The 22,025-nt window shown below is 38.8% G+C and overlaps 2 protein-coding genes across 4 annotated transcripts in view; one reads left to right on the top strand and one right to left on the bottom strand.

Annotated features, from left to right (window-relative positions):
* The first annotated feature begins 105 nt into the window (after window positions 1-105).
* Window positions 106-5,303, top strand: LOC134842082 (alpha-N-acetylgalactosaminidase-like). Its single transcript, XM_063858243.1, has 4 exons — window positions 106-351; window positions 2,260-2,501; window positions 3,560-3,903; window positions 4,593-5,303. The coding sequence occupies exons 1-4, from the start codon at window positions 236-238 to the stop codon at window positions 5,172-5,174; spliced, it is 1,284 nt and encodes a 427-aa protein (XP_063714313.1). The 5' UTR covers window positions 106-235; the 3' UTR covers window positions 5,175-5,303.
* Window positions 5,304-17,213: 11,910 nt separating this feature from the next.
* The window catches only part of LOC134842217 (alpha-N-acetylgalactosaminidase-like), a 51,661-nt gene continuing 46,849 nt past the window's right edge, over window positions 17,214-22,025 (bottom strand). For all 3 annotated transcript variants that reach the window (XM_063858450.1, XM_063858449.1, XM_063858451.1), the window contains exons 3-6: window positions 21,324-21,565; window positions 19,561-19,730; window positions 18,232-18,405; window positions 17,214-17,832 (exon numbers count right to left, since the gene is read on the bottom strand). In XM_063858450.1, the coding sequence (XP_063714520.1) occupies window positions 17,239-17,832; window positions 18,232-18,405; window positions 19,561-19,730; window positions 21,324-21,565 (1,180 nt within the window). In that variant the 3' untranslated portion in view covers window positions 17,214-17,238. The remainder of the gene's footprint in view (window positions 17,833-18,231; window positions 18,406-19,560; window positions 19,731-21,323; window positions 21,566-22,025) is intronic.

The raw sequence follows: 22,025 nt of genomic DNA, 5'->3' as shown, positions 1-22,025 counted from the left end.
AAGAGCAGAACTTATTTGCAGATCAGAATTAATATATACTTTACTGATAGTCTGCATTATGGTACGCCCCTCTATTTGAGTTTATTTCAAACGAAATGACCTTAAGCGAGTTGCGAGTTGAAATCACTGACTAAACACAAACTAGAGGTATACGATCTGATTCTGAAGTCAACTTCAATCAAGTAACCATTTCTTGAAGGAACTTATTTTGAGCTGATAGCACATATTGAGCAAAATGAGAGGTGGAATTATCATTGTCTGTTTGGCAGTTTATGTGCAGTATGGGTTGGGTGAAAATAATGGACTTGGGTTGACTCCAGTCATGGGTTTCATGAACTGGGAAAGGTTCAGGTATGACTCATCTCTTTACCCGGGTTGGCCAAAACTTCAATATCGCACACTTTTATATATGAAAATCCACAATTTTTTAACAAGTTCATACGTACAGAAACTTGAAGAAAACATAAATTCTCAACAAGGAATAGATCTTGATAAAAAAATTAAATCAAATTTTTAGCCCAAAACAAGTTTTTTCCGGCAAGTTTTTTTTCGATGCCTGCATGATTCAGACTGCTAATAAATAAATTACAAGTAAAACTGCTATCAGAACAAAGCTCACTTCATCAACTTGCTTTGTGAATGATTCACACTTCCATTTTGGTTTAAAAAATAGCGCAACTTCAGTTCCTCGAAGGTTTCTTCTGGCTACCTAAAATTCTTGGAAGTATTCAGTCAGAGTACCCTGGGTTGACCTCCATACACTGAATATGCTTATCATACAATTCATACATCAAGTGTGGAAAAATGCATGTCATACATTTTTCATACAATTTTTAAAAATATTTGAAAAAAGATATAAACTTATTTCTGTGGCTGATTGATTCTAATAAAACAGTCTGGTGATAAAAAACCGAGGTTTTCGTTTTTTAAAAAAAAATGCTTATCATACAATTCCCATTTATGGAAACTGTATGACTGCCCTTTTTTTGATGGCGACACAAAAAATTCTCAAGTAATTTTGAAATAACCCAAAATTTTTTTTCAACTGCAAATCGAATTTTGTACGCAAACAAACATTTTCCAAAAAAAAATTTTTTGCATGCAAAATTCAATTTTTTGTGGTGTGCATAACGTAGTCCTGGATACAGTAATGTTGGTTTTTTTCCTTTATCCTTTTTTTCCTGTATAATTTTTTTTCAAAAACGCTGAAAACTCCTATTTCTTTTTTATGGCATGTTTATGTATGCCTTGATCAATGTCTGTTAATTTGAAAACCTAAATTTTTTTTTTAAATCATCTTTGAAAAATTTTGCCAAATTTCAAAAGTTTGTTACTTTCGTTATATCATTTGTGAAAAACAGCGTAAAGACAATTCAGGTCGTTTTCTATGCATTGCGTGCGTAAGACCGTCCAACTTTTGATGCCTTGAGTAAACCAAGGTCTTTGTCTTGTCACTTGTGCTAAATTACAAACACAATCCAAAATTTTTCAGAAAATAGACTTAGAAACAAGACATCAACTTTTTGGTTTGTGGAAAAACACCTATCATACAATTTCTATAAATGGAAAAATGCTTATCATAGAGTTTTCATACAATTTTCTGCACGTATGGAATTGTATGAAATTGTATGACAAGAAGTTTCTCATATATGGAATTTGTATGATAAAAAGTTTTGGTCAACCCGTGACAATAAAAACTTTTGAAGAAAATTCCGGTGTCGAACAAAATCATTCTCGTGTCTTGATAAGGAAATGAGTTTTTTTGGTGGTAGTTTGTCTGTCTATAACATTAAAAGCGACATTTCAAGCTTTTACTTATTATTTGGTGATATATTACAATAGGTGGTAATTTTGAGCATAGTGCATGTATTAAATTTGAGAACTATAAAGCATAATATAGTCATTTCATTTTCAATCACTTGTACTAAGACTAAGATAGTTTTTCTAAATACATTACTCTGCCAAATGAAATGCTATTCAAAATTTCACATTTTACGCATCTTTTGCCTAAATACTTGGCTTTGAAATAGTTTTTAAATAATGTGCGAAGTGTAACAAAAAGCGATGTAGCTATTGAAACTGATCCTACCACCTATTGTAATATATCACCCATTATTTATTAAAAATTATTGACAACAAGCAAACTGTTTTTTTGTTTGGAGGTAATCGGGAAGAAAGGACTTTTTTTGTTTCAAAATGAGCAGTCAAATAAAAATTGAAATAAAAAGGAAAAAAAATTAGTCATATTTTTTAAATTAGGTGCCAAACAGACTGTGTTAATTTTCCTGATGAGTGTGTGAACGAAGAGCTGTTTATGACGATGGCTGATGCTATGGTCACTTTCGGCTTGAAGGACGCCGGGTACAAGTATCTCTCAATAGACGACTGTTGGCTGATGAAAAACAGAAGTGCGGATGGTCAGCTGGTCGCTGATACGAATCGCTTTCCGAGTGGAATGAAGGCACTGGCTGATTACATGCATAAACGGGGGCTGAAGTTGGGTAATTATTTTTTTTGTAAAAGGAAAATTTGGAAATAAATGTGAAAATTTATCATTCGAACTTGAGACGGCTAATTACAGTACTCGTGCAAATTATGTTAGTCCTTCAAGATTTTGCAGGTTTTTTGATTGAACTTTTACGGTTATAAACAGTTTTCAAAACTTTGTCAAACTTTTTGATGTTTTTTATTTAAATCAGTTTTCGTTTGATTGAATCCAGCCAAAAAAATTTTTGCATCAAAGTAGAAGAATACAATTGTTTTGTATATGAGCGACTTCAAAATGCTAAAAAATAGGAATATGAAAAGAAACCGTCGGCTGATCCAGGGTTTTAACGAAGGGCGTTTTGGTTAAAAAGACCCAGAAAACTTTGTCGTCTTTTCTTAGGTCGACAGCAATGATTTCTTGAATTCTTCCCATAAACACTAAAAGACTTTAACTTGATGTAAAGTGGAATGCACAGATAGAATTCGCCCTTTTGCCCGACCTTCCTATCAAAATGCGTATATATTGGCACCAAAATGGAACGTTATCGAGCTTCTATATCATAGAGCAGTTTCTGATTAAGCGCACCGTCTGATTGCCGGTTCGTGCAACTTCTTAATCCAATACCACTTTTTTCCCTCGGGCTCAAAATATCTCTAAAAAATACTGGGAATGCGAAGTTATTGTCAGTTCAGCTTTATTCTAATTCGCATAACATTGGTCTGACTAATGAAACTAGTCATTGTTAACAATAAAGTACTTGAGGGTTAGTTATAAAACGTGATAGGTTAGTAATAATTACTTCACAATCAGACGAAAATCAAAAATATCAGTATAAATAAAATCTGAACGGGTTACAAAAGGCACATCAGCAAATTTTAAGGCTGGTTGGTGAGAAATGATTTGCGTGAAAGAGTGTACCAAATAAGGAACCTTCGGATCATGAGAAGGTCGAATCAAAAGCCAATCCTTAAATCCGCCCTGGTTACAACTAATCACAGATGGTATACCACGAGTAATTTCAGTTGTTAACGTTTAATATCGTATTATTATAATGGTAACTTTCACTCGCAGGTATTTACGAGGATGTCGGATCCTCAACATGTGCTGGCTACCCAGGAAGCGAAGGGTATGAACAAGTTGACGCACAAACGTTCGCCTCTTGGGACCTGGACATGCTCAAGTTCGACGGGTGCAACATTGAATTAGAAGACGCCCCCGCTGGCTACAAGAAGATGGGAAAATCTCTAATTGAAACCGGAAGAGATATTTTGTACATATGTGAGTGGCCAGATTATGACCAGAATGCCAGTTATGCAGAAGTGGCCATGACGTGTAATCAGTTCAGAAACTACCATGACGTGGACGACAGCTGGGATAGCGTGTTCGATATTATAAACCACTACGCCGCTAATCAGGTAGAAAATCGGAAACGTTTTTTTTTTCAGAAAAACACCCCCTCCCCTCTTTGTTACTCACTTTTTGATAAACTAGATTGCAAAATCACATATTATCAGATGCACTTGTTTAAAAAATGAAAATTGTCAAAATAATTAGGCTGCCACAATTTTTTTTCAACTTTAAGAGAAAAGAGAACTAACTTTGTGCTTAAGTTTTTTTCGCTGTTCCTATTTTTCAATTTCAGTTTGTTCATACTCATAAAGAGATAATCGAAAAAGGCTTCACGCTTTCAAGTTTGTAGGATTCTTAGGGTATAGTTACTTCCTAAGAAACGAAGTACAGAGAGTCCGAAAAAATGATAATTTTAATAATGATATAATATAACAATGATTTTGAAATTATATTTATTTTAGATTTCGATTTTCCCAAAAGTTGCCTAGCTGAAAAATAAAGTGTTACATATGATATTGATCAAGGCGATTTGTATCCTTAAGCCTGCCGATTTAAAAAAAATGCAGACCACAACCTCTTTTCCATCTGTAATTCGAAAACACCATCTGTAGTTCGATCTGTACTGCCGATAAGTTCTTCTTTGGAATATTTTCATATCAATCTTTTGTTTGGCTAACTGAATTTTCAGCGGTACATTTAAACTCGAAGTAGGAGACTAAAAAAACCCTGTGAAAATTAACATATGTGATTTTAGGAGAAATTTTCCAACTACAGTGGACCTGGACATTTCCTAGACCCCGACCAACTAATTGTGGGAAACCCTGGAACCTCGTTTGGCCAACAGAAGATCCAGATGTCCATGTGGTGTATGTGGAGTGCCCCTCTGCTCGTATCTTCCGACCTCCGGTCCATAGACGATGCATCACTTAGTCTCTTACTCAATCGATACCTGATCCGAATAAATCAGGATCCTCTAGGGTTAATGGCTACACGAGTCATCACTGAATCGAATAACGAAACTCAAGTTTGGCTCAAAGTTCTTGGCGATGATTCATTTGGAAAGTACGCAATCTGCAATTTTCACGCCAAATCTGACGATCAAACAGTTCTGTTGGGGTATTCTCTAAAGACACTCGGAGTTCATGAGCCTCCAAAAGGTGTAGGATTTAGTTTAACAGATGCGTTCACTGGGAAAAGGTTGAGTTTTGGTCCCATACTTTGGCAAACCCAGATTAGCGTATATGTTCCAGCGTTTGATGCGATTGTTTGGATTGTGCGGTTTGAAGATATTCAAGGCGCTGCATCACCCGAAAAAGTAGTTATTAGGAATGCCTAATTAGTTAGAAGAAGACTATGCTAAGAAGATTAACTAAATTAAATAGATAAACTAGATGAACTCTTTGAATTCACAAAAGTTTGACGGTGATTGACAATGAAAAAAAAACAAGTTAGCTGTTTTGAACCAAAACTCTGTATTTTCCGACAGAGCCGAAATATTAGATTGCCTCCATATTTTAAAAAGCTATGAAGCCGAATTGGAAGCCGATTATTTATCAAGAATAGAAGTCATTACTCACTTTAGCAGCTTTTTCCGCCTTTTCATTTCCAAAAATAAGGCAGGTAAAAAGACGTTTGATTGTGAAATTAGGATGCCAAACTTAGTATATATTTTTTGTGTAAAACTACCAACTTGAAGTTCAAAAATGGTCTCAATTTCATTGCTTCTCAGATTTAAAAGACTTTATTTTTTGGGAGCCCTAAATGAAAGTGAAAATAGGTTTTTTGAACAAGAAAAATGCAAGTAATTATTTTTAGTCCTTCAAGAAAACTTAACTGCAAAAAGAACGTAGAAACTACTGAGTTCAAAATTTTCACCCCTTTTTGCCCTTTTTATCCACAACTTTCAGACCAAACTTAAAACAAAAACTTAAGACGGTCTTGAACACTTTGTAGGTATTAGTTCTTATAGAAAAAATAATTAATTTTGTAATAACATATCTGATTTTTTGGGAAAAACTGTTTAATTATGAGCAATTGTGTTTTATTTTGTTTTTATTTGAGACTCCCGTTTTTGCAATTTTTTGGTCAATTTTTACTCAATGCATCTACACGCCTTGTCTCTTCAAACTCGAAACTAATTTAAAATTTTTTTTTCATTACATACAAAAACTGTCAGTTGATGCTTGATAGTTGATCAAATGATACGCGAAACCTCTTTTTTTTCTCCTAATTGACAGTTCAGAAACAATTTACTGTCAAAAATGAGTCGGTGCTTAACAAAAAAGGCTAGTCAGGAAACTGAACTGATTTTTGATGAAGAATTTAAGCCTATTACAACAACTGATAAAAAAGACAGCCTTCAAAGAACATGGAAAATGGCACCTCAAAATACAACATTAACATATTGGAAAGGTTATTTTAAATTAATTTTAAAAAGGTTATTTTAAGAAAAGGGTTGAAAGGAGGTTATAAAGTGGTGTACGCTTAATAAATATTTAACAGCAGATGGATCCATTGGATCAAAGAAGTTAACTGTTTTTTTTTATCTCCGCTTAACGAGATACCTGAAAACTGGCCGTGCTGGCTTAATGGTGTTCTCCCATACAATTCAGATTTTTGTTTGAGCATTTTTATAAATATTTTATTAACTAGATATCGTTTGGAAACAATTTCTTGTTATTTTGATTACTAAACAAAACGATCTAGGCAAGCGCCAGTTTAGATTCAGGCGCTTTGTAGAACTCGTTCCAGAAAAAGCCAGGAATTGTTGCTGGTGTGCGCCTAATCTCCGTAAATCAAAAATATGAAGTCGAATATTTGAATTTAACGAGAGAATTTATCGGCAAATTTCTCGTCCTTTCGGTCGGGTATAACTTCAATACTAACTTCAATAATAATCAATAACATCATATTTTCAATACTATTCGTCACCGCTTCAATGACAAATTAGCGCAAGCTAGCTACAAGAACCGGTCGGTAATGTCCTTGAGACAAATTGCTCTTTTTAGCGGTCAGCCTTAATCAAGGCTGAACCAAATTAGAATCAACAAAACAGTTAAAATAGGAAATAACCCCCTTTTTTAGTATATTAATACATGGGCAGGTGGGGGAATCGAACCTAGGTCAACTGTTATGTCACACATATAATCGGCTTTAGCTTAGGCCACTCGGCCAACTGTGCTTATGGTTGTTACATTTTGGTTCAACTTTGTATGCATTTATACTCTCGCACATTTACATTTGCGCTGCAACATCCTCCACCCCTAAACAAGGAAGAACGGGAGCGAGCTTTACGGTCGGGCGGGTCAGTTTGCTCGTAACGGTCTTTATGTCGGCGGATCTCGCGCATCCGTCCTTGCCATAGTGCAGTCTTAGGATACGTGCGAGTGGATAATGTCCACGTGGAGTGTCAGGCTCTATGACCCAAACCAAGTCGCCGGCTTTCAACTTAACGTCTGACTGGTTGTGCCACTTTGCCCTCCTATTGAGGGAAGGAACGTATTCCCGCATCCACCGTGTCCATATTGCGTTAGCGTATGATTGCGCTCTGGCGAAACGCTTCTTCTGGTCGAAGTTTTCTTCAAAACTTAAGGACGGAAAACTCGCTGCGTGTTGACCAAGGATAAAATGATTCGGGGTCAGCGCCTCTAGATCTAGCGGATCGGAACTAACGGCTGTTATCGGTCTAGCGTTGAGTGATTGCTCAACAAGGCACAGCGTGGTTCTTAGCACCTCATCAGTTACTCTTCTGTTGCCTAAGATGTCATACAAAACGCGCTTGACACTCCGAACTAATCGCTCCTAGGAGCCACCATGATGCGGTGCGCTGGGTGGATTGAATTTCCACTTGATCCCTTTATGAACAAAAACAGCGGGTGCGAGCTTGTTCCAACACTCAACGCAAGCTAAGAGCTCTTTCTGAGCGCCAACAAAGTTTGTGCCGTTGTCGGACATAATGATAGTCGGAGTACCGCGACGTGCAATAAACCTCTCTACGCCCATCACACAAGAGCTTGTGTCGAGCGAGGGGACCACTTCAATATGCACCGCTCTAGTGGTGAGACAGGTGAACAAAAAACACCACCTCTTTTCCGTACTTCTCCGGATTGGAACTAGGAACGGCCCAAAGTAGTCGACACCTGTGTTAGTGAAAGGAGGTTGCTTGTAACCCGGCCTTTCAATGGGCAGATCAGCCATAATACGAGTTACTGTTTGCGCTTTGCGTTTTCGGCACACGACGCAAGTATTTTCAATGTTTCGCAGCAACCATCGCAAATTTAACACGACGTACTTCAAATTAACCACCGCACGCATGTAATCTAAGCCTTGATGGAAATTCCTAACGTGCAAATGCTGAACCAATAACCGAACAACTGCGTGACGTGCATCAAGTATAATCGGATGCTTGCTATCGAAATCGGAATTAACCAAGCGGCTGATGCGCCCAGTCGAGCGAAGGATGCCAGCTGGTCCAATGAACGGCGAATACTTGGCGATCCGACTATTCCTTGTGATAACTTTACCGGATCTTAGTAGTTTTAGCTCACTAGGGAATGTCTCACCCTGGGACAGGTGAATGAGCTTCTGTTCAGCAATATCCATTTCAGACGGGTCTGTAATTTCTAATATACTCGACCGGAAATGTTTATGGGAGACAGCCATCTTAACAAAAATGCTACTGCGCGTTTGTATTTTAAAATTGAATTGAATCTCTCCCATTTTCCGAAAGGAAGATTTTTTTCTGTCAAAACATCGACGACGAAATTTGACGAATTTTCCAGACAAATGTCGATATCACATGATGGTCCTTTGAGTCTTATTTTATCAGTAACCCTTGTATCGGGCTTGAACGGCCAATCAGTTGTTCTCAATATACTAGGGCCATTAACCCAGCTGCTTTCTTGAGGGCTTCCGAAGAAATCCCTCGTAGACCGGTATCAGCTGGGTTATCACCGCTAAGTATGTGATGCCACTGATCAGTGGTGGTAGACTCCAAAATCTCACCAGTGCGATTACCAACAAAAACGGGTAGTTTACTACAAGAGTGAAGCCACTGGAGAACAGTGGTACTATCTGTCCACATGAAAATATCCGTAACTTTGAAAGTGAGACCCTTCAAAATTTCTTCTTTTAAGCGGGTTGCAAGAAGAGCCGCTTGAAGCTCTAACTTTGGAATAGAAAGCGCTTTCATAGGCGCGACGCGGGCTTTGCCAAACACAAAGGCTAATTCAGTCTGATGAGAGCTAACAAGTCGCGCACGAAGGAAAGCGACAGCACAGAAAACATCCTGCGAACTATCACCGAACATGTGAAGTTCTATTCGGTCGAAAGGGTCAGTGAAATAGCTGCGAGGTATTTTCAGAGAACCTAACGAATGAAGACCTGAGTGCCACTCAAAGAATTGCTTTTTGATTTCCTCTGGCAGATCATCGTCCCATTTTTGACCGCTGATTCGCCAAATATCTTTTAATAGAAGGCGAGCCTTCACGGTATACGGAGCCACTAACCCAATTGGATCAAAAACAGAGGAAACAAAACTCAACACGGTACGCTGAGTGATTGCTTTGTCTAGTGGACGATCAACCCCTCTACTAACGACTAAGGTATCTTTTACGTGATCCCACTTGAGACCGAGAACATGCGACGACTGGTCTGGACTCGCACAAATATCTTTAACAGAGGAATTGGACTCACGGTTGTCCGGATCAAGAGCGGTTGTTACGTCGGGCACGTTGCTGACAAATTTTGTCAGATGAAACCCACCTAGTTTAAGCAACGAGACTAAATCCCTACCTAATTTCAAGGCTTCATCCCTGTTTTGAAAAGAATCCAGATAATCATCCATATAAAACTTCTGGACAACAGCCGAAGCAGCTTCGGAGTACTCAGCTTGATTATCCGATGCAGTCTTCTGCAAAGCAAAATTCGCACAAGTCGGCGAGTCACGAGCACCAAAAATGTGACGCGTATATTGGTGAACTACCACACTTGATGTGGGGTCCTCCCGCCACAAAAAACGAAGAGAAGGTTGATCTTCTTCACGGACTCCAACCTGTAAAAACATCCCTTCAATGTCAGCTGAAACGGCGTATTTATGCTGACGGAATCTTAAAAGTACAAAAATGAGGTTTTGAAGGAGATCCGGGCCAACCAACAGAGATTTGTTCAAGGGAGCGCCATGACACTTTGATGCCCCATTGAGGACTCGGCGCACCTTACCGGGTTTATTCGGGTTCAACACCGGGTGATGCGGGAGATACCACTCACGATCGGTTCGTGATTTGGGATCGTGTGCCTTAACGGTTATGACATATCCTTTTTGTATATCTTCTCTTATCGTTTCGGCATATTTTCCACGGAGCGACGGATCCTTATCTAGCCTCTTTTCCAAAGACTTTAATTGAGCTAAGGAGGAAAAATAGTTATTCGGTAAAGTACTTTCCTTATCGTTCCAAAGCATTGGTACAATGTACCTCTCACCATCGTGAAAGGTGTCATTTTTCAAAACGGACAAAGCGCGTTTGTCGGCGGCGGAACGGGCATCTACCTGCTTGAAGGCTCCATATGACTCCAACTCATACCATGTTTTAAATTGGTCCGCAAGAGACATGTCTTCGACAACACACTTAAGGCAAGACGAGTTCGACTTAAAGGACGGCGGTAACGGACCACTTAAAACCCAACCTATCGGAAGGCGTACGGCGCACGGTGAAAAAGAGTCCTCCCCCAGAAGGTACTCAACGGGTCTTATGGCATGGTAGAAATCTTGCCCAATAATTATTTCGACGTCCGCATACTTATAATGTATAGGTTTGATCGGAGCCAACTGCAGGTATTTTTCTTGTAATTCAGGAATACTTATGCTATCCGATCCAATGCGAATATGATCCTTATCATAAGCTCGAAAAGAAAACGAAAATTCACTATTATTCGTTTCGGCGGCAACTTCAAAATTTACTTGATGAGTTTTCATTACGCTCGTGGAATTGAATCCATTTATGGTGAGGTTAATGGGAGTGCCAACCAAATGGAGGCGTTTTACGAGATCGGCGGATACCCATGAGTGCGTGGAAGCACTATCGCAAAGAGCTAGGGCATTAGTAATCGTCGCATCCGAAGAGACGTCGAGTGATGCAACTGGCAGGAGGCCTTTAGTTGACTCCTGGCTATGAATATCGCCGACGGCAGCGTTAGTCGATACATGTTTAGTGTTTGCGTTACCTGACGCCGGGGAACTTTTAGTATCCTTAGGAGGAAAAATTTTCTCAGCTCCATGTAAGAGCACGTTGTGCGTGCTTTCACAATCTGGCTTGGGGCACTTTCTGGCCTTGCTACAATTACGAAAACTGTGATTGCTCTGTAAAAGTTTTTGTTCGGCTACATGTTTCGCTCGTTGCGTAGCGTTTTTCTCTTTGAATACGGCGCAATTCCAAAGAGCGTGTTGACCTTTACATACAGAACATGGAGGGAACTTTGGTTTTTCCTTAGTCTTATCACTCACCTTTGTATTACTAGCAAACACTTTCGTACCTACTTTTTGCTTTACTGGTTCTTCAGACTTAACCTTAGAATTAATTGTTTTTGGCCTCTCATGACCCTCCGCTTTTTCTTTAAGCCATACGTTGAAATCTAGCAGAGTTGGTCGATGCCATTGGGGTCTTACGGTTTGCATTGACCATGCTTCCTTAAGATTTGGGGGAAGTTTACTCACAGCTTGATTCAGTAAGTTAACACTTTTCAGGTCGTCGTTAAAAGACAGAGACCTGAATACGGCAACAAGTCTAGAAATTGTAGAGGAAAATCCAATTACATTTTCCGAGTTATGCATTTTCAGCGGCGGAAAAGTACTCAATTTATCTAGATGAGCCCCTACTACAGCATGCGGCTGCCCGAACTTTCTTTGAAGAGTTGCTAATGCGTCTTTATATAGTACTCCGCTATAGCTATACTCAGCGACTGCGGATTTTGCTTTTCCCACTACGAGCGTTTTCAGATAGGTAAGCTTTTCATCGTCACTGAGTTTGGCTGAATCGACCGTCGATATGAACTGCCCAAACCACTCATGCCAATTAAAGGGGTTGCCATCGAACTGGGTCAGCTTCCACTCAGGGAGATGATCTTTTCGGCTGTGCATGAGTATATTAACCAACTCTCGTGTCGAAAGTGGACGCTCGACGTCTGCACCAGGTGAATTACCGGGAGTTGGCTCTGTGTAACTCGAAGAGTTACCGTGACAATCAGGAACGAATGGTTGATTAGCATGTGAAGAAATTTCAGGCTGTGCAAAGAACACAGTCCCTCCACTTGTATAAGGAAAAAAATTAATTTTAGGAACAATCGGAGTTACTGTGGAAAAAACAGTTGTCGAAGGAACGTAGTGTTGTTCAGCTGACATTAAAGGGGCAGCAACAGCTGGTCTCCACAAATTACTATACGGATTATAGTGGTCGCTTGAAAAGTTGTAACTACTAACGGGAACATCCATATGTTGTTTTGATGGGATTACAGGTGCTTGGTAGCCAGCTACTACTGATCCTGTAGTTTGATGACTCAAAGAAACCTGATTAATTGCTGTTGATGCAGGAACAAACGGTGCTACACCAGAAGGAACTTTTGCAGATGTTGGTGGAGCAAAATAGTTTTCAGAAGTTACCGGGACTACTGAACCTGTGTTTGGATTGCCTAGCACCGGATGAGTGGACAAAAAAGTTTGCTGAGCCAAATTATTGGAAACAGGTTGCATGACCTGCTGTAACCCTACTGGATTGTTAACGGAAACCTGCGATCGAACCAAATTCGACAAATTATGTTGTTGTCCGTGAATGTGGTTACTGTAATACAATCCCGGATCACTAGAAGCTGCCTGGCCAGTATTCACTCCTGTAAAACTTGATGAGACCAAGTAATTTGTTGATGCAGGATAAGTTGCCTCAGGAGCTGTTGAACGAACGTGCTGCTCTTGATTGGGAACTACAACAGCATCAGGCTGATTGTGGTCGGCAGATTCGACCCAGTGACGCGTACGATCCTTTTAGTCTATTGTTAGTTGTGGAGATATTCGAGTAAAACCACTTTCCTCAGCATTCTCGCTGATTTCCGACAACTCATCTTCTAACTCAAGCCCTTTCAACTCAATTTCTGCCAGCTTTTTCCTGTGTTCTTCAGCCAATTCTTCCAACTCTAAACTGCTTTGTTGTTCTAAAACATATTGTTTCATCTTGTTTTGCTGCTCTTTCAGTCTTAATGATACCTTTGCCTGTTTCTCAAGCTCCTCTTGTTGCTTCTTTAAAATCATTAAGTTGCGCTTTTTCTCAGAAAGTGTTTTCGACGGAGCGGCGGTATAACGACTAGATTTCTGAGAACCCGATTGATGATGTCGGCTGCTTCGGTGTGACACCTTAGAGCGGGTACCTGTTTTATGCGACTGGGGTTTTTCACTTTTTTCAGAATGATGAGAATTTTTTGAGCTGCTATCTATGTTGTCCGGCTCTGTTACTGCCTCAAAACTTGTTTTATATGTGATAGCTTCCTGTAAAACTTTATCGTTGCTTTGAGTCAACTTATGAAGCCACATATCCTGTGCCGGTATCAATTCGTCGGGATTGGCACTTTTTGCAGCCATATTAATCAACTCAGTATTTATCTCGACCGCTTGTTCTATATAGTTCCTACATTTTTCAATATAGTTATCAATTTTTGAGCAACGACTCTGACTCTCTAGGTATTCTAAAATTATTTCATGGCATTTATAAAGTTCGTTTTCGAGATTGCTACGTTTGTCAAACAACTTCTTAATTTTCTTCTGAAATTTAACGTCCATGCTTAATAATTTCAGAAATAAACGGCTCTCAGAAAATACTTTATTTTCACTCAAATAAACCCACAAAACACTCTAATACATCAATAACTTACAAGGGGGAGTAATTTGAAGTTTTAATGCTTTAAGTCTGTTGTGAATCGCTCTACGATTTTTAGGTGACAAACGGTTCCGCTTCTTCTTAGCTTTCAGTGTACTTAAGTCGGCACTGTATCGTCTAAGTAACACCAGAGTCTTCAACTCAAGGGAAGGGGGCTGGTGCAGCTCTTTATACTTTTCGATAAGTGTTTGGTCTTTGGCCTTTCGCTTTGAGATAAAAACCTCAACTATGTTAAGAACGAGAATACCTGTCTTTTTTCAACTCCTTTTCTATATTGTTCGTACCGTTGCGGCGACAGTATACAATAGCGGTAACTTTCTCCTTGTATCTCAAAAGAAGGCTCTTAAGTTGATCAGTACTCAAACTACGGTTGTTGTTACTGCGGTGCTTATTAATGGAGTTATTTATGGCGTCGTGCCAAATAACTAGATCTTTCCGATTCGACAAAAAGTGGTGCAGATAGTATTGGATAGTTTTCTGCGAATCCCTGGCGTTAAAGTTAAAGCTTAAACCGGGCTTTGTGAAACAAGTCTCTTTAACGCGCTTTTGAGACGGTGCGGATAGTATACGGAGCGCGTGATCCAAGGAACTAGCTCCTAGAATGAATACCATACACTTAAGAGACCTATGCGACGGCTACGTTACGCTGAAGTACCAATGGGGTGGGGAAATTAAGTAGGTCGGTTGAACTCCAACAACACACACGGAGTAAACCTGAGGATGAAAGAATTCAACTTAACTCACTTAATATTACCGTACCTGACCACTTAACATTAGTGTCGCGCAACGAAGTCAATAATCTGACGGGCTGAAACGGCTTAGATTTACTTGAAGCGAACTGGTTTTTAGTTTCACCAATGGTGGGTGGGGGATCAGGCAAATTGGTTACGTTCCAACAACACACGCGGAAAAAACCTGAGGATGAAAAAACTCAACTTAATTTGCCTGATATTTTGCTACCAGACCACTTATCATAAGGTTGGTGTCATGTTACAGCACAGTTTCACAGAATTATGGGGACGTTTTGACCATTTTTTGGAAATTTTTTTACTTTTTTTTCCAAAATTTTTCGGAAAATTTTGGTCAGCAGGTTCGAGTCATAAACCAATCCAAAAAACTAGTCTAGTACCCCTTGTCTATGATTCGATTTCACGGATTAATATTCCGTTCACAAATATCCAAACATTTTTGGTATCGAGAAAAAATGCCAAGTCAGTTGACTAAGTATCGATTGTAAGTTATTTCAGTTCAACAGAACTGTCCAAAAATTTTGGTTATTAGCTTGCGGAAATTTTTTTTAGCATAAAGTACATCGTATATAATTTTATAGCACGAATGGAAAGGTTTTTGAAAAAGTGTTGGAACCTTCTTATAGTTTTGGAGATTGGCGTCACCGGGAAAAATCCAAAAACTTCGGGTGTCGAGAAAAACACAGCTGCACTTTGACCAAAAGTCAACAATCAGGACACCTGAACAGGCCTCTCTTCCGCCAGTCTGCTCTTTCGCCTGTCTGCTCTTTCGTCTGTCGGCTTACAGATCGACAGCTTCCCGTACCTCCTCAGAACGAATGGAAGACGAGAAAGCTTTGAATCCCAGTGCAGTTGTCAGCAAGCTATAACGTCTTTATAGCAATGTTTGCATTTTTTAATTTTTTCAGATACTTTCAATAGCAGAAGTTTCGAAATTGTCGCGTAAGCTTGAGGTGAATTTTCCGATAAGCACATCAATAAAAAAAAAGTTTCCCACTAAACACGGACTTCTCAATGTTTAAACCGACTGCTCGTTGAGTTGTACTCTCTTCACCGAGATCTTCTGTGTCAATGTCAGCAGTACTTCAATGTCAATTATCAATGTCAGCAGTACTTCAGGATCGTAATAACCTTCAGTGGTAAACACGTTAACCAATTCTGTCGAAATTGGTCGCTGTTCCCTAGTCACTTGTCGAAATTGGTCCCTGGTCCCTTGTCGACCCCTCTCGAAACTCTCTTGTCCGGGGAAACTCTAGAAAGGGAATTATCAACGGTGTCCCTTGTGCAAAGGGTCCCTTGTCTTGGAAAGAAAGTAGTCGTTAAATTATTAAACAATCAGGGCACTAACTGACCCTTGTGGGGCGCCAAAATGTGCGCCTAATCTCCGTAAATCAAAAATATGAAGTCGAATATTTGAATTTAACGAGAGAATTTATCGGCAAATTTCTCGTCCTTTCGGTCGGGTATAACTTCAATACTAACTTCAATAATAATCAATAACATCATATTTTCAATACTATTCGTCACCGCTTCAATGACAAATTAGCGCAAGCTAGCCACAAGAACCGGTCGGTAATGTCCTTGAGGCAAATTGCTCTTTTTTAGCGGTCAGCCTTAATCAAGGCTGAACCAAATTAGAATCAACAAAACAGTTAAAATAGGAAATAACCCCCTTTTTTAGTATATTAATACATGGGCAGGTGGGGGACTCGAACCTACGTCAACTGTTATGTCACACATATAATCGGCTTTAGCTAAGGCCACTCGGCCAACTGTGCTTATGGTTGTTACATTTTGGTTCAACTTTATATGCATTTGTACTCTCGCACATTTACATTTGCGCTGCAACAGCTGGTCAAACTAAATTGCGAGTTCTTGCTTTCATTAACCGTTTTGAATTGCGTTTCTTTCTAAAATTTTATTTTGTTATGAGTTCTCGTGGTACTGCATATTTAGGGGAAAGGGGAGGAGGTGAGCTTTGGGCGCTTCTTTCAGGGATTCGACCCGCCCATTACCCAAACGGCCCGTCTTTTGGTACTATTTTATGGCAGCCATTTATGTTATGCCAATCCTAAACTTCTACTTAAGGCTCCGTTGGCGAAAATATGCTCTGATTTTGAGACAAATGTGCATGCCGGTAAAACGTGATTTTTTTTGCTCAAAACGTGTCCGGCCTGTTTGTCCCAACTGTCACATGATGCGCAGAAAATTTGGCCTCGGACCTCGGAAAACGAATTGGGTCGAATTGAAAAAAGAATATCTAAAAAAATCGGAAACACTTTTGAAAATCCTTCCCTGATATGTTTCGGTAATTATCAATGTTTTACTTTGTTTCTTTTTTACTTTCATTGGAATATTTTTGCAAAAGAGGAGCTCGAACCGGATGAGGACCATCTTCTAACTTGCCTGTTCAAGCATATTCTGTTAAGGTTCCTTGTTCTTGTTATGATTGCTGATTGATTCAAATTGCGTATAATACAATAATACAATATCTGGATAAAATCTTGCAATTTAGGACAATTTTGTTTGAGGCTCGAATACTCCGAGAAGCTTTCGAGAAACTTGAAAAGTGAGAGCAGCTCAATATAGCTGTTTTCTAAAATTTTCTTCTCTGACATTGTAAATTTAAAACAAGCAGTTTCACTTAATTGAAGCAAAAAAAAACGGACGAAAATATGTGAGCAAATTTCATTTTAATTCGTCTGATTTTTGAAACGAAAATAGAAATGAATTGTTAATTAAGGCTTAAAATGTCCTCAATTATAATCAGTTTACTATCTTTGGTTTTACTGCCGTTTAACTTCACAATCCAAACAATAGCGTCGAAATCGTGAACGTAAACTTCAAGCTGCTTGTCCCAAGAAACAGTTTCACCGGCGAAATTTTGCTCCGTGAATATGTCGAAAATTTTGAATTGAATATCATCATTCTCTGGTTTGCTGACACCTAAATCTTTCAAGCTGAAGGTCATTATCGTGCTTTGATCGTCGGATCCTTCACGGAACACGCATATTGCATACTTTCCTAGAGACTCGTCGCCCAAACTTTTCAGCCAGATTTGCGTATGGCCTGACCTTGAAGTCTTGACTTGCTTCGCCATTAACCCTAGAGGGTCCTGATTTATTCGGATCAGGTATCGATTGAGTAATAGACTAAGAGATGCATCGTCTATAGAACGGAGGTCGGAAGATACGAGCAGAGGGGCACTCCACATACACCACATGGACATCTGGATCTTCTGTTGGCCAAACGAGGTTCCAGGGTCGCCAATTAGAAGTTCATCGGGGTCAATAAAATGACCAGGTCCACTGTATTTGGTAAATTGGTCCTAAACATTTCGTTAACTGTTTGAAATCATAATTAGTTGTTTGACAGCATAATCTCAAATCTATCTGAGATGTTTCAGCGGATCCTTTTTTCAAGAATGATTCGGAAAAATTTAGGCAAAAACTTAGCCAACAAACCAAGTAGTTTTTACAAACCAAACGCACCATAAACTCCTTTTTTGTGTCTGATTCGTTCAATAATTTAAAAAGATTTAAAAAGTTCAATCATTTATTTCGTCCAAATAGATTTTAAAAGTTGTTATCAAAAAACATTCTGTCTAAAAAAGTTTTTAGGAGTTCAAGCTCAAGCCATGTTTGTATGAATCCCCCTTCTCCAACACATAACTTCCGATAACTTCTCTCTAATTCCATTCCATAACCACCCCCATCATTTCCGTTACCTGGTGCTTGGCGTAGTAGTTGATGATTTTTATCACACTGTCCCAGCTGTCGGCAACGTCCACGTAGTTCCTGAAGATGTTACACGTTCTCCCCACTTCCGCGTAGTCGGCGTCGTAGTCTTTGTGGATCCAGGCACATATGTACAAAATATCTCGCCCAGAGTCAATCAGGGCCTTAAAAACATATAACAAATCCCATTGAGCCGCTATTTTCAGCAACCCCCCCCCCCCCACATTTCAAATTTTCCTTTTTTAAAGTTGTGTTGCCATTTATTATGGCTGAATGCGTGATGTTACGATTTAAGGTTTGAAGAACAAACGTGCTCACAATGAATGGTTTGTTCACCATGTAAAATTTTATTCCTTTAAATCAACGTAAAAATAGTATTTCAAAACTGAAACTCAAATGTGGGGGAGTAAAAAAGAGCCCATTAACCTGTACTTACTAATGCTACCTAATAACTAATACCCCCCAATTAATAGATCCAACCCAAGAAAATTTTGTAATCTAAATCCCAGTCTCCCAATTTCTTTTACACCATACCATCTCCCCCCCCCCCCCTCCCGCCCTCAATTCTGACTGCCAAATGTCTCAAAAGTTTCATACGGTTCTATTCTACGACATCAACTTCTGGACGACATTTATTACCCAACACAGTATACAATAAACAGAAGCAAAACTTGGTCATTCTGGCTTCCGACTAAAAAAAATTGAATTGCCGGCTAACCAAAGAAGACCAATTGTTCAAAAGGACCAATTTTTCGAAAAAAAAAAGTTCCACCCGATACTCCTGCACTCATCCTTAATTGGCTCAGTTCCAGCAAAAATAATTCTCTCATTCCATACAATAACGAGCTGGTATAACTTTTTTACTAGGAGTGGACTCCCGAATAAACAATTGATTGAACTTTTTTCAACTGACCAATTTCGGAACTCGCTTAATTTTGATTTCCCAGATCAAAATTCAAGAGCTCGCATATGATGAATTTTTGACAAAAAGTTTCAGAAATACTTTGATTCCTGAAATTAATTAAAATATAAGACCAAGTTTTTCAAAACGGGTCCAAATAATTCTGGATCTTTTCAACTATCACCCTTGATGCAAGGGGCATTCGTTACCAGGTGCTCAAAAGTTGAGTTAGTCATTTAGAGGGTTTTGGATATTATTTAGAGGACATCATTGAGCAGATTAGTCAGAGAGTTCTTTACATCTATCATGTATATCACAAACCTTTTTTTTCGAAAGTAAACCTAAACTGGTCAAAAAAGCAAGAAAAAATGTAGTTTTTAAAAAAACGGCAGAGATATTAATTTATCATTTCTCTCACCTTTGCCATTTTCTTGTAGCTTGGTCCCGAGTTTTTTGGATCAATGTGGCACCCGTCATATTTTAACATGTCTATTCCCCATGAGGCGAATGTCTGCGCATCTGTTTTCTCAAATCCATTGCTACCTGCGAACCCTGCACAAGTTTGGGAACCGACATCTGCGTAAATACCTAGAAAAAAAATAACTTTGAACAAGGAAAAGCACAAATAGACGAGAAAACAATCAAGCATAGTGACAGTAAAGTCAACAAGAGGTTAACTCTTCCTCCAATCAGGATAATAGTACAGAAGGTCTCAGTGATAAGCATTCCCCATAGTATAAGCCCATTACTTGATTCATGTTTCGGGACCTGTTGTTTAGCAGACCAACTTTTTGCCATAAAAAGTGAAAATTGAGTCTTTTAGCAGTTTAACATAAGAAAAAGGAGATACAATTGATCGAAGGAGGTAACAAAAGACTCCTAGGTTTGTACATCAATTTTCGTAATTAATTTGAAAACTTCGCAGTTTGATAAAACTATCAATCCAAAACAGAACACTCCAAAATGGTGACGAACACTGATTCAAGAGCACAACGGCACTTGTGCGGAGTGTAAGCGCAGCTGAGAGAACAGACTAAACATGCCAATGCTGCAATTGAAATCAGCGTTCTGAGTTGATTAAATAGAGTCGGCTAAATAATCGAAGTGCTAAAAAACTAGTCTGCTTTTAAAAATCTACCCCCATTTTCCAAAGTGCAATTAGACAGGGACGGATCTAGGAATAGGATTTTCTCGATGGAGAGGGGGTTTCAAAAAAAAATTTTCGAAATTTTATCGCTTATTTTGTATGTCGACCAAATTGATTTTGCATGGCCTCACAAATCAATAAAAAACCCTATATTGACCAAACTTTCCGCTCCGCAGATGAAATTTTGGAAAAAAAACGGGCCAAAAAAAGGCGTTTTGAGCAGTTTGGAAAGTTTTTACCAAAAAAAATCGCATTTTCATTTTTTCGGAGCGCGCTTCCCCCTCAAGACGCCCTAAACAAAATGTAGGATCCGTCAGTCAAAAATAGAGATCTGAAAATAGTACAAAAAAGTTTAACTCTTTTTCTGGTTAGAAAAATACTGTTTACTGTAAATTGCGCCTTTTTTGTTGAAAACTGTCATATTTTTGAAACTCTTACGTAATTGCTTTAATAAATATTGATTATTCCTCGTTCCTCTGCAATGTTGGCTGAATTATTTTGTAGCTGCTTTACTCCCACCCAAATATGGGATGTGTGTGCGTAAGGGAGATGGGGTAACTTTGGGGATTGGTAAGTGAAAGGGGTGTTAAAAACAGGGGAAAGATGTTAAATAAGTGAGGATTGTTCTGCCAATTTTTTTTATAAATGGTGTATAGGTATAGAGTTGGAGTAGACCGAAAACTGAGTAACGCAAAAATTGTTGCCAGTTTTGGTAATAAATTTTCAACCTGTTAAGCATCTTATGATTTATTATAATGAATTTTTAATGAAATATAATCGAATTAAAATTTTTGAGGAAAGTGTGAGGGGGTAGGGTAAAAGTGTGTGAATGTATGGGTTTATAGATGTATAAAAAAAAACAATTTGTGAAGATAATCATCAAAACAAGCCAAAAGTAAGTCTCAATTTACAAAATCCAACTTTCAATTTAGTAGTGGTTGGAATAGTAAAAGCTGGTCGGTTTAATTCTATCCAAAATCGGTTTAATTCTATCCGGTCGGTTTAATTCTATCCGATCGGTACAAATTTCAAACCTAATTTGAGTCCCTTTTTGTGCATGTAATCCGCCAAGCTTTTTATACCACTGGGAAATAACTTAGGATCCGCTTCCAAGAGGCCATCTTCACTTCTTCTCTTCATCAGCCAGCAGTCATCAATCGCAACATAAGTGTACCCTGCGTCTCTCAAACCCAAAGAGACCATTGCATCCGCGATTGATTTGAACAAATTCTCGTGCAGGCATTCGTCAGGGAAATTTGTACAGTCCGTCTGACATCTACAAAAACGCGCTGAAAACAACTAAAAAAGCTACGTGCATTTAAGTTAAGGTCCAAATGTTGCGTTGGCTTTAACTCATATCAAAAATTTTTTGGATTACCGGAGCTCAAAAACGAGCTCAAAATTGTTACAAAATGAAGCTAGGTTCTTGTTACGCCCCCTACAAGGGTTGAGAGGATTTACTTCAATAAGTAACTAATCACTTAACAGCAGCGGCAGATTTAGGGGAAGGGGGGTCCCCCTTTGTACTATTTTGAGATATCCAATTTTTTGTGACGGACCCTAAAAATTTTATAAAGGCGCTTAAGGCGCCAATATATAATAAATTTGAGGGGGGAGCGCGCGCTGAAAAAACGTAACTTTTTTGGCCCGTTTTTTTTTAAATTTTGCCTGCGGTGCAGACAATTAGCCAAAACAAGGTCTTTTTTTAGCGCTTGGAATCAATTTGCTCGACCTAA

This window comes from Symsagittifera roscoffensis, chromosome 3, assembly GCF_963678635.1.
Source record: "Symsagittifera roscoffensis chromosome 3, txSymRosc1.1, whole genome shotgun sequence".
In the NCBI taxonomy this organism is placed as follows: Eukaryota; Metazoa; Xenacoelomorpha; order Acoela; family Convolutidae; genus Symsagittifera; species Symsagittifera roscoffensis.
The sequence above is the reverse complement of the archived record's forward strand: the minus strand, read 5'-3'. Positions and strand labels throughout refer to the sequence as shown.